This window comes from Trachymyrmex septentrionalis, unplaced genomic scaffold (genome assembly GCF_001594115.1).
Source record: "Trachymyrmex septentrionalis isolate Tsep2-gDNA-1 unplaced genomic scaffold, Tsep1.0 scaffold73, whole genome shotgun sequence".
Lineage (NCBI taxonomy): Eukaryota > Metazoa > Arthropoda > Insecta > Hymenoptera > Formicidae > Trachymyrmex > Trachymyrmex septentrionalis.
The window spans coordinates 388823-402647 of NW_017305916.1; the positions used below are offsets into that span (position 1 = coordinate 388823).

General features: G+C 37.2%; 1 protein-coding gene across 2 annotated transcripts in view; it reads left to right on the top strand.

Moving 5' to 3' along the window:
• Positions 1-12288, top strand: part of LOC108753863 (homeobox protein SIX1-like) — a 31689-nt gene extending 19401 nt beyond the window's left edge. For both annotated transcript variants that reach the window (XM_018495798.1, XM_018495799.1), the window contains exons 4-5: positions 10993-11452; positions 11863-12288. In XM_018495798.1, the coding sequence (XP_018351300.1) occupies positions 10993-11452; positions 11863-12147 (745 nt within the window). In that variant the 3' untranslated portion in view covers positions 12148-12288. The remainder of the gene's footprint in view (positions 1-10992; positions 11453-11862) is intronic.
• Positions 12289-13825: the final 1537 nt, after the last annotated feature.

Here is a 13825-nt window from a genome sequence, read left to right on the forward strand (position 1 = left end):
TCTGCATACATTTCATCAAATTTTAGCAGGATAATTTTGTTTAATCGATTATCCGGCGGTTGATTAACCGCGAGTATCGATTCGCAGACAAGAGGGTTAAAAATAATCCAAGTAGTGGGTTTTCTGGAAGGGACAGTGTACTTTCGCCGGATGTAGAATGAGACAGATGGGAGAATCGGCGTCGAGAGGGCGGTAACGGCCGCGGGGGTGGTCGGTAAGGGTTAGAGACAGGGGTGGCTGCGCCAATATTGACTCCTTCTGAAAAGCAGAGACTCGTCGGTGACACAAAGAGGGTGGCGCTACTTTACCTCACCCTTCGTACACTCGGTACGCCCTAAGGTACTTTCGACATGGCGTCCAACTGGCTAACTTCGACGATTGTGACGTCTGCCGCCTCAATAATCACTCGAAGGCTCGAAATGCTGTCAAAACAGAATTTTTTTTTAATCGACGATATTATATAATACAAGCAAACGGTAACATGTTTCTTAAAAAAAAAAAAAAACAAGCGGAATATTTTAAGCAACAACAACTTTCCTCTGCCCCTTAATAGGTAAATTTCTGTTCTTATTTTAAAATTCGTGAGTTATATAATTCAGACATTTGATCCTTTGGAATATTCGATTTATACGGCACGTAGATAATATTGAATATGTTATTCATGATTTTATTATATGAATATGAATACTTTCTATTTCGCGTTGATTGTATTATGAGGTGATGTATAAGATGATTTCAAACATTTAACTTGCGTCAAACATATTTTACAGTGCATTAAAATTCGTTCGTTTTTTTCTTTTTAATTAATTTACATTCGATACCATTTTGTTCGTGTATCACGTATTGGCGAACGTGTATTGATTTTGATGAAAGTAACTGTTATTATTACATCCCGGAGTTATGAATTATTCGCAAAAATCTCGATGGATTGATGGCATAACGCATCGCGTATGTATCCGAAGGTGCGTCCTTCGATATTTCGCTTTCTCCGCGAATGGCGCGAACCGTCGTGCACATTTTTGCAAGCGAATAAAGATGCTTTCGGGTCAAGCGGAAGGAGACACTCGTTCAAATCGTAGCGCCGACGTGGCCCCGAAATAGCCACGAATACTGGTACCATTCCCTGGTTTACGGTTACAGCGGGCACGGTGTCTGGGCAGCGCGCTGTCCGTGTCTGTAATCAGAGAACTCGCTTCAACGCTGTGTGTCGTAGCCGCTACTGCCGTATCCGCTTCCAAGTTCTGGACTCTAAATGTCGAATCATTCACATTAATTAATCCAACATACACACGCTAAACACTGCATTATGTCACAATTAAAGCGATGAATTAGGCGATGGATTATCATAAATGTCATCTGGATTTCTGTAACACAGAGGACGGGAGAGAGAGAGAGAGAGAGAGAGAGAGAGAGAGAGAGAGAGAATTTTTAATCTTTATATCTTAAAGTATTCTTAAAATTGACTACATTTATAGCACGAAGATAATTTTATTAATTACTTGTATCGGATTATATAAAAATAATTAAATTTTATTAAAAATATAATTTAAAAGTGATGAAAAATGAAATAATTACAAAATAATTGAATATTTTTTAAATATTCTGCATACTTTCGTCGGGATTGTCTAATCGCGATATTTATCGATGCTACTCGGCTTAAACTCGCCCACTGCTATGTGCAGTTCTGCATTCTGCGTTTATATTTCTGCATCAAGAACGCATTCGGCCTAGTTGTGCAACCTCAACAAGTCTCACGAGAGAGACGAGACAGACAGGCTCAAGGAAATCGCTCAGACGTTCAAGCGATTTTCCACGACTTCCGTCGCGTGTCGCACTCGTATGCGGGAATTGGGCGCGGCTCAACCTCGTCAAGGTCGAAGCTTATGCAATTTTCACGAAAGAATATTCATTTTTCTGGAACTCTGCGTCAATACCGTTCTAAAGAAAATATATATATACGATATATGTATATATTTGTTGCAGTTTTAGATTAAAAGTCCCTATTCTGTAACTCTTAATTACTGTAATGATATCGTTATATTGTCGTTGCGGTTTCCTTATCATATACAAAACTTGCCACGATGTAACGACATTGTTACTGTTTTTAAAGGTTACAGAATAAAGGCCCAAATCTTGTGTATAATCACGTTATACCAGATCGAGAACTAATGCAAAAAAGGATTAGGTTCCAAGAACTAGCAAAATTACTTTACTTTTATAATTATAGAAATGAGAATTTATTATACTTCATTACATTGATATGAACACTTTCCCATTTTTTAATCAAATCTGCTTTATTATATAGCCTCTTATTCTACCAATAATTCTTGAATATTTTTATTAATCATATGAAAAACTTCAATTCTCAATCTCTGTGTTAGAGACCGTGTCGAAGAAATTTACCGTGTATGCAGGAAATATACCTATATCCGTACATTAATCATCTTCGACTGCAGCTACCTGCTATACATAAGTATGCTTTATTCATTTATTTATTTTTGTTTAAAAACACATTCTATAATTTCGTGCAATTTTCTGTACTTCTCTTTCTCAATGGAAGAATTCATTCACCTTTGATGTAGGAAATATAATATAAGAAATTTGTTTTTTTTTTTACAAATTTTCTGGTACAACTAATATATCTTTAATACCTTTGTCATACTCTATGTATTTTCTGGTTCGACACTTTTCCGATATGTTCGCGTCATAGACGGTGCTCGCGTTCTCCTCTCCGCCATATCCCTCCGCGCCGGCCCCTTCCAAGGGTCCCATGCGTGTACCGGACACACTCGCACGCACGTTGCATTCTGGGAATGCGTGCATGAATGAATGCCCCTCTGTCCCCCACGATTCTGAACAAGGAGAAGAGGAAAAGACGGGTGATCGCGGGAGTACGGAGAGGGGAGCCGAGCGGTTCGTTCTTTTTCAGCAGCAACGGGGACGAGGCGGGCCCTTTCGGCCCTTACGTGCCCATATGTGGACCCTTCCCGCGAGCTGTCAGATTTGACGTGGTCTTCTTCAAAGCGGTTTTCACGAAGCGAGCCCCTATCCCGCCTTTTTTTCGTCCTCAAAAATGGCTGAGACGATCCAACATGGCTGTGCCCTCCTTTCCTCTGTCTCTTTCTTTCCCACTCTTGCACGTTTTTCCCCCCTTCTTTTTTTTTTTTTTTTTCATTGGGACGAAAGCATTGCGCATTCAGTGGCGCCTTTCAATCTCAGACGAGTCCTTTGTGGCGTCTTGCGGTTGAACGTTCATCCTCTTCGATCGACGCGCGAGCGTCCTTCGATCTGTAAAGGAACCGTAACGACTATATAATCGGCTAATTTGAGATATACATTCAATTTAGAATATATGTGAAAAAATATGGATTTAGATCATTCTAAGCTTTGTTCTTTTTCTTTTATCTAATCATAAAATATCTATCAACATCGAACTGTCTAAGATATCTGGTTTTATGGTTTAGTATTTTAATAATTTGACAAAATATTGTAATAAATGTAGAGACGATTCCAAATTCTTCGCTAATTAACTCTCCGCTAAGGAAAATTATCCCATATACATCTCTAAAATAAAATTCTGTCATCTTTATTTGTTTTTTTACACTTTCGTTAGCTTTAATATCAATGACAACGTTTCTTGATTTGAATGAAATTTTAGATTCTGTCTCTGTACTCGCGAGATCGGAAAAGTGTATCGAATCGAAAAATACGCGGAGTATAACAAACAATATTAAGAATATAGCAGAAAGTTTGTAAAACAAATCTGCTATTATAATAATATAATATTTATTTTTATACCTTAGCACTTTCTTATATTTTCTACATTGAAAGTGATCAAATTTTTCGAATAAGGAGAAGTAAAGAAAAAATTGCACGAAACTATAGAATTTCTAAAGTAAATAAATTAAACCTACTTATATATACTTTATAATAACACATTACGAAGATCTTTGGCCTCGCTGTATCGAAGGGCCGATAAGAAACTCTTTCCTTCCGCACGCGCTAAACCTCACAGGGATATTTCGAAGGTCAAGGATTCACACTGGGTGTCCCTTTTTCGGCGCTTCTTCCGGGATTAAATCCATTTCACGCCTTTCGTGCCGGTAATGGATCGCGCACGACGTCCTGACGAGACGATGACAGAGAGATCCGTTCGCTCTTGTGACACGCTCGCGGTATGCCGAAAACTACCGGTAGGTCCGGCGTAATCCGGATTAAAGAATCCCGAAACACCGAAAGTGTTTTAACGCCGCGGCGCGCGACCGCCGAGCGCGAGGATGCCGCTCCTACCTGCGGGAATCTCGTCGATCCGCTATAAATAACGACGCGTCTCTGATAGATCTATGGAAAACAGCAAGCTGGACTGGCCACCAAGACGACCACCGCAATCTGGCCACCGCTTCGTGGTGGCGTGTCCAAATAGGAAAAAGAATAGAACGGGACTTTCATTTTTTTATCGAGTTGTCTTCACACCGTGCGAAAATCGTTCTTTCTAACACGAACGTGAATATACATGGTATTATTTATATGGTAATTTGTAAATAAGGTAAAGTGGTCCAGTTTTGAACGAAATAAAATTTAAATCCAATTTTCGACGTTCAAATTTAGTACACCTCTCATTGGTACTGATAAGATACCAAACAGAAGTAAATCATATTTGTACCTTGAAAATTGAAAAATTCAAATGTTATTTCATTTAGAATTGTACTATCTTATCCTATGTGTGTGAATTTATAATATAAAATATTCAATATTATAATATTGGAGAACAAATTCTATATTATAATTGAAGCAATGTATATAGAATGTGTACGTTTTATTTATATTGCATCAATCGTTAATTTAGATTGAGTGGTTAGATGTTAGTTTAGTTTCATCATTATTAAATGGCAAATGTAATTATCAGACTCATGTAATATTTTAACAGTCTGTAACTTAGAATTAGAAGAATTATTTAATGTTAAAAATTAAGAATACTTGCGAAAAAATGATGGATTCTCTCGAAGGGAAAATCGATTTCAAGTTGATAAAATTTTATTGCTCTTATTAATATCTGTTCAGTTTAAACGAGATTTTGCCCGTTTCACCTTCTCTCTCTCTCTCTCTCTCTCTCTCTCTCTCTCTCTCTTTCCCTTCCTCTCCTTTTTATGTAAATTACTATATAATATAAAAGAAATATAAGAGTACTATCTCTATTTCGATCAAAGAAGTAAATAAATTATGAACATCGTTATCCTGCGCTAACAAAGCAGTTGCCAAGATCAAGCATTTATGAGTGTCATTTATCAGAATTTATGAGTTATCTTACTAGAAGATGAATCTGTGTGTGTCGCATTCTGGCATAGTTCGTCGATACTGCGCGTGTTGATTCTTGAATCGTATTTAGGCAGACCTCGAAATAGGCGCGTACGACAATTGGCATGAAAACGCAAATTCCCTGGCACATCATCGATGCGTTTTATCGCCGAATTGTGCGAAATCGCGACAAATAAAATGGCGCAACGGCGCGGGACGTGCCATTCATTATCAGAATAATAACCAGCGTGTCAGTGAGAATCATCATAATTCTTCCGTGTATTTCTTCAAATGTATTTCTCACTCGAGAAACTCCACTTTGTTGAGATATTATTTTGTTAGTCCTTATGATTACAAATGCGCACAACGCACGAGCCAAGAATCTTTATATAATACATAACTCACAATTATAAATGATTATTAATTGCTTGGAAGATACTTTGTAGATCCTATTATGTAATTCAGGTATCTTCTGATATAATAATCAGAAAAAGAATATTAATATGTCATAAAAAGAATATTAATTTTTTAATATTAACAGAAATATTAATGGAAAGAATGATTTTGCCAAAGTACCTAAAAATTTAACTAGACATGGATGTGAAAATGAATTTTGTTGGACTATCTAATTATGTAGAACTATTTAAGTAGTAGAACGTTCAAAAGCTCTGACACTGATTGCTAGAATGTCAATTTTTTTGTAGCATTACTCATGAATTTGCTACATAATTATTATTTCGATTGTTTAATTATTTTCAAATCTGTATCTCTATATATATCTAAATTTTTTAAATTCTAGCATTTCGATTATTCTTTATTAAGTCTAAATTCAATTCTTGCTCAGAAAGAATGTTTGACCTGTGGTGTGCGTCGCAACGAAAGCTCGTTTGATATAGTTGAAAATACATTTATAATAAATATGTTTATAGCACCGGAAATTAAAGCAGCCAAAATTGCATCGGCTATAATTCTCGGATTTTCTCGCGCTGGTGAATTTTCCGCGGATGATCCCGTATCCGTTGCACGCGCGCGAGAAATTCGCCCGGACGTTTCACGGGACCCGAGAGAATCCCGCAGGTAAAGGAGGCGAGAGAGCCGTAGTTTACAAACAGAGACTCGTACGATGTGTACACGGTACGCTGCCCCCCATTATTTTAGGCTGTGGAAACTCTCCTTTCCTATCTGTTTATGGAATCAGCTGCCAGTAACTTCCTCGACGTGCTCACCTGCCGGGAGCAATGGACAGACCTTCCGAGGCCAGAGAGCCTCAGGAAAATCCGCCGTTCTTTCCTCGGAACCCCGAGGCCGACAAACGAGTCAGCCGATTTTCAATTTGCTCTACCGGCCCCGAGTTTGCCTTTCTGCCTTCTTCAGTGAGTTAAGTAATCCCGGAGGCGAAACTGGCGTTCTTTTCGAGAGCGAAACGGTTGCGTGGGATTTCTGGAATGCGAAAAATAAATTCGACGGTTACATATAGAAATCCTAAATTAAACTAACAATCTCCTAGGAGGAGTTGTTGCTATATAGCCTACAATATTTTCTTTTTTTTTTTTTGTAATATCTATATAATTATATCAATATCAATATAATTTATGTAACAATATATATTTACATACAGCTCTTAAAATGTACAAATTTCTATTCGCCAGGATACTTTTAACGGTACGGAAAAGCGCAGGAAGGAAACACGAAAAATAGAACTCGTTAGAAGTCTTCGCTCGCACTCTGACCCCGCAAACTCGTTTTCCGACGACGATATCGCACCGCAAACCGGAATAAAGTACGCGACATGGCAGGGGCGACAGAGCCGATATAATCCGATTTTACGAGGAGGCCCCAGCACGGAAAGAAAGAGACAGGGAGACAAAAGGGGAGGAAGATGCTATCGGGCCCCGCGCCAGTCCCAGGCGATATAAACTTAGACGCGAATTAGTGGTGCCGCGATAGCATCTCATTCCGTGGCGAGCGTGCGATCAGGAATTTATCGAGAAATTAAATTAGGAATTATGCTAATACACCCCCTCCCCCCTCTCTCATCGCCCTATATAGACGGCATTTCACCGTAGTCGACCTCCATGAATGAGCGGCGGTGGCATCACGTTTCTCTGGTTATTTATGCGTTATTTGCACCATCCAATTAAAGGGTACCACCTTTCGTAAAACTGCTCTCACATGGCGTGCAACATAATTTGCTGGATCGACGTTACGTGATCCTTAGAGAATTTACGCGGAACATAGATTCAAAACTTGAACTCAACATATACACTGAGAGGAAAGTATTGGGTATATTTGTGACTGTAATTGCATGGTAAAATAATTATGGTTATAACCGCTCCATTTGTATTGTTATTACTGATATAATGTTAGTAGTAACTTAGCGTCGAGAACACTGCCTGTCTGCTGATAATTATACATATTTTTATATATATATATATATACTAATAAATGTATAAGCTGGCATTGAAAATGATTATAAATTGTGGTTAAATTATGATAATTGCAATTTTTTTCTCTCAGTATAACATTAAAATAAGTGGATTATAATAAATTATATATTATTATAATAAATTATACGATAGAGTACAAAATGTTCTACCAAAAATCTAGATAAACCAATATAATGGTAATAAACATTATTATCTAGTTTAAATAATTTAAATTTGTTAAAAAAAGAAATTTGCTTGTATCTTCAATGAAGTAGCTGAGTCGTTAATCCCAATTTTATGACACCGGTCGGTGCGAGAAAGATAACGACGAAGGCGCGGCTAGTTTTATTAATCGGCTGGTCCGTAAATAAGATTTACTCCGAAATTCCGTAGCGGTCGCTGAGATCGATTCGTCTCCATTTTTCGTGAGACAACGGCGACTCACGTAGGACCATCTACAGATAAAATCTCTTCACATTCCTGGCATTTTTTATAATCCTTGACGTTGATCTCGACACGGACGATGCGAGCATAAACAGAATGTCTAAAGTAAAAAATCTGGTCTATTGTTTTTATGGTTATTAAGTATGATGTTTTAAAGAACGAAAATTGCGACTGTGTAATATTTTACAAAATACTTATATGCGATGATACAGAAATGACGTCCCAGTTAATTAGAAATTGTAACTTTCGTTAGATAGACTAATTTCAAGAAATAGATTTGGTTACGACTGTGTTAATGAATAATATGAAAAAAAAATGAATATGATGACACAATTTTACATATATTATACAATATAATAATATAAAATTTATTATATAGTGTATATATTAAAATTATAAAATTTATTTCCATTAATTAAATATAACATCTTATTAAAATATAATGTTTTCAACAATCTAATTGTAAGCACTATTGAAATTGGCGAACATTCCTCCTTTAGCTGATATTTTATGCATGTTTTTACAAACAGTTATTTTGTACGATAAAAAAGTGCCTAATTGAATTTAGCATATCATTGTAAAAATCTAAAAAAAAGCAGAGACAAAAATTGATTTAAAGATTATCGCGAAGATAATAGGATGACAAATTGCACGGAGATAATTATTAATTATTCCCATTGGGGGGTTAAATCGTTGAAGCTTCCAACATTTAAGAAATTTCTCTTTCTCTTTCTGTCTCTCCTCGATTCCACGTGGCCATCGAGGAAAGGAAAGAAAAGAAGAGAGAAGCGTCGATCCCGGAGACGCGGAATAAGTGTCATGGCGACGGGGCTTCGAAATAAATGTCTCCTACACGCGATGAGTCACAAATCCTAATGAAAATAATAATACCCGAAAGATTCCGTTCTTTCGTGGCCGTGCGGCGCAACGAGGATAAATTTACTGCGCGATCTACGGACGGATAAGGCATACCTGGGGACACCTCCGTCCGGTTATAGGTTCTACCATGTAACGGGTGGTACAAAGAAGATCTTTACGATAGACTCGGTCTTACATTGTTTCAATACGTCCGGATCTCGTTTTTATTCGATTATACAGAAATGACAGCTAATCAGAAATCGTAACTTTCGTAATGAAATTAATTGTAAGATATGGCTGATAGTAATGGATAATAAGGAAAAAATAAATATTGGAGGCAGTTTTGTACATTTTGCCTTTAATGTATATAGAATTTGCTCTTATTGTCGATCATATATTATTACATAATTCGTCTTGATATAGAGACTGATACTAATATAATCTTCTTGTGAGTTTAGTTTTCCATTCTGTATGAATTTTGTATTAAATCGTTTCGTCTTTAGGACAGACAGAGATGACTTTTTTATAGCTACAATATCGAAATGTAGACTTATCAGAATTTAAATGTGGCATTAGCTGAAACACTTTTGCTGTCGTATATATTAACAAACGCGATTAGCATTAAATTAGAAAAAAATATTCCCTATTTAAAAAATTCAATATATATACTGAGAGAAAAATATTGTATAATATCGGAATTTTTTACTTTATCTTAGTTTTTTAAGAGTTTGCTAGAAATTTGGCGGCGATATACCGCAAACGGAAACTTTTATCAGCATTGTCCTTCGAGACTACGATTTCGAGAGTTCAGATATCTTCCGTGCTCCCTTATCATCCCGGTAGTTTCTCTCTCGTATCAAAGACCGGTTCTCGGAAACACCCCATAGACAAGTGTCGCAGCACTTGCCTTGAACAGTGCGATATCGCCGGTCTCACGTCTAAACGACTTGTAAAACAAGCGCTTAACGATTGCTGGTACCTGGAGGAGATAGACAAAGAGAAAGTGGGAAAGACTGAGAGAGACAGAAAAGGAGAGGAATAGAAGGAGAGGTAGGCGAAGGGGGTTTCGGGCCCGTAGGTCCCACGTGCTTCGAGGAGGTCCAGGCTGCTAAATTGAGTTTACGAGACGCCGAGAGCGTCTCTCTCGCCTTTTCTCATACTCTTTTTTTTTTTTCCTTATTCTGTCTCTTTTCCCTTTTCGCTACACATCTCTTTAAGACCCTGCCTCCCTACACTCAGTGCCCGCCCTTAATTCACAAGTACGAAAAAGGCAGAATATACCCTCTTCTCAGTACTTTACACACCGACACCGGCGTTATCTTAAGCGATATTATTTCGATTCCCCAGCCTCGCGCCGATCAGCATCGTTAGTTTACTCGCTGCTTTAAACGTGACGCTTGCGCCTGCGAATGCAATTAAAGTGTGCTAGGATGTCTTTATAATGGACTAATGGAGAACGTGTCTCTAATGGGAATCGGTTAATTATATTAATATACGAACGTATATTAATATTATACAATTCGCATCACTTTTAATTACGCAGCTTACTTAGTATTCGATACATTATTTATTTTGAGGTAATTATAAATTTCTAGACAGAGTTAATATCACTCTTAATTATCGGTATCTTAATTTTTGTAATGAAGGATTAATAATTAATTTTTTTAAAATAAGGGGAACAAATAATGAGATAGGAAGAGAGAGAGAGAGAGAGAGAGAGAGAGAGAGAGAGAGAAAGAGAGGAATACACTAAGATTACATTTGATAACAGTATAATTAGCATAACAACTCTTAAACATGGTGTATAATAATGATGCAATTAGCATAACAATTTGTTTAAAACCAACTCGTGTTCAACCTGCCGTCTTTTACTTGGAATTTTTTGTACGCAACGTAGTATATCTTCGCAAAAAGGCCAGTTGTTTTTTTTTTTTTTTTTTGAAAGCCACACACTGCTTTGCAATTTCAGCGGCCAGAGGGAGGATAAAACTCACGGCGGAGGTCTCGGGGATTCCAGCAGCGAGAGTGGCGACGAGACGAAGCGGCAGTCCGGCCAGCAGCAACAGCAACAACAGCCGTCTTCCTGCGCGGTTCAACAGCAACAGCAGCAGCAGCAACAAATGGTGGACCATCAGCAAACCTCTAGCATGTACCAACTTCCGCCACCAGCTTCCGTCTCAGTTTCCAGTCCGCATTCGTATCACCAAGGTCATAGCTCGACCTTGAGCCATCCACACATGCAGCACCACGACACGAGTAGTGAAAGCGGCGACGACAAGAGGAACCTCCATCATCAATTACAGCACCATATCCAGGTGGGCGCTCACGGCGCTCATGGTTTAGTCCATCCTGCCGCCACCTTGCCACCACCACCGCCTAGCTGCGCTCAACAGAAAAGTCAGCTAGATTACATGCAATACTACCCACAGGTAGGACGACGAAATAATCTTAAATATTTATTTCTCTAAAAGTATGCGTTACTTTTAATCTTTTGTAAAGCGAAACCACGAGAGATAGAAAAATGCAGTACTCTTTTTAACTATTTTTCGCATTCTCTTTGAAAATGAAGAAATTGTTACATACTGTCTTTCTATGATAACGAAAGTGGAAAATTATTATTTTATTCTGATGTAATGAAAAGGATTTCCGAAAATATTAATATATTTAAAAATATTCAATATCTCGGAAATATAATAATTCTAGACCTTTTTTACCTCACGAATGCAAAGGTCTAAGAATATGTATTTGATATTTGAATGCTACAACAGTAACACATACATTTATATTTTATAACTTGTGCAGAAATAGATTAGAGAAATATGAGAATTTTCTATGACAGGACTATCTAATCGGGACGCCAACCTCCGCGGATCTACAGAAGTCCTTACCGCACACTGCAACGTCGATGCAGATGGGTGCGATCGCCCCTTCTATGGGCGGGTTGAGCCCGATGGGCCCCTCGACGATGCTGTCCAACACCATGCAAAGCGTCAACACTATGAACACCATGTCGATGAACGGCATGGGCATGGGCGCTTATCAAGGCATGGGCTCCATGGGGATGTCCACGTCGCATGCGAGTTACCACAGCGGCCTCGTGCTGGGCGAATACCATTCGTTGTGACCTTGGGCCCCAAGCACTCAGAGCAAGAGGAGTCAAGAGAAGACTTAATGCACATCGGCGGAGCGCAAGACTTCCGATTGATCAAGGTATTCAAGTAGCTTGCTCCGAAATTTGGATCGCCAATCAATTATTACTGTTGGAGACAAATAAAGACCTGCTGAAATTCATTTAACACGTCGATTAATAAAAATTAACTTGGAGTGTGATATATATAAATTTATTAGTAATCTCTTTAATTATTAAATAACATGAATTTTACTTGCGTCAGAAATATCTTTTTCAACACGATAATTTTTTGACGATCCGATAATGTCCAGATAAAAGTGGAGAGAAAAGTCTTCTGTGGATATATCGTTGTATTATCCTTGAGCTTTTCTCGGTGTATGTTTAGAGCGTATGAAGAGCGTCAAATAGCCGTCTATCAAATCGTCACGTCCGCTCAGGTATTCAGAACAATTTTCTTTAATCAAGAGACGCGGGAGCGTCTCTCGTCGAATATATTTTTGAAGTTTAATACACTTTATATATACGAAACATTTTTCCAAAATAAAAATATCTGTATATAATTATTACTTAAAAAAACACCTCGAAATTCAAATTGAGTATAATTTAATGTCATGAATTTAACACTGTACCTTACATATTTTATTTTTTATAAATATCTTTTTATAAATATCACTGTATAAATATCTTTATATTAACTTATTTTTTAATTGAATAATGGTAATCTAAACTTGATAAAGGGATAAATATACATGTTTGTATCGCTTATTTATTGGAACAATGACATAATTGAAAAAAATCAAATTTTTCAGAAGATGAGGTTGAATGTTTTTAATCATTAAAATTTTGTAAATATCAGTATATGAGGTAAATATTAGTATATAAAGTCATACATACGAGACGATCACAGGAACGGAAATTATACGTCTAACATACTGAGATTTTACTATACGCGTGCTCCTAGCGCGAGACGTTATTTTGTACATAAAATTCCATGTTCAATGGAATCTCGAAAATACATATTGCATGTGAAATTAATATAATTTGTAATTTTCCATGTAGGCTGCAATATTATATGATTATGCTAGATCGAAGAAAACCCAGCATAATCATGTAACGTCACACAAATTTTTTTTAATGTATTGTCTTGTAATAAATGTTTGCAATTCAGTTATGACGATTTACCAGAATTAAAAACGACGTTGTATTTTTGTATTAACAACTAAAAAATGACAATTTTTGAGTTCTGTCGTTGTTTTGGCAAATAAGCGATATATATTTCAAACTATAATTATTTAATTAATTTCTAGTTAAAAATGTATATTTATCCGTTTATTTGGCAGTGGAAATTCTCCAAATCTTTTCCTGAAAAAAAAAAGTAGAAAAAATAATATCTCTCTTATCCTGAGTGTATCCGTGAAAAATCAAAGGATGCCGAAGCGACGATGACGTTTCCGAATGAAATAGCAAAAGACATATTAGCATTTTACTTTCCCAGTTCGTACACTCTCGCGGCAAGCCGGCTAGACCGGCTTGTGTTTACCACTATTTCCATAAGTAAACAACGGGCGAAAAATCCCAACCAACTTTTCTGTCCCATCGCCGTACTTGGCGCCATACTTCTTTGATTTTGCCCGAACGGGACAAATTGCACGATGAAGCAATGTTTGTGTTT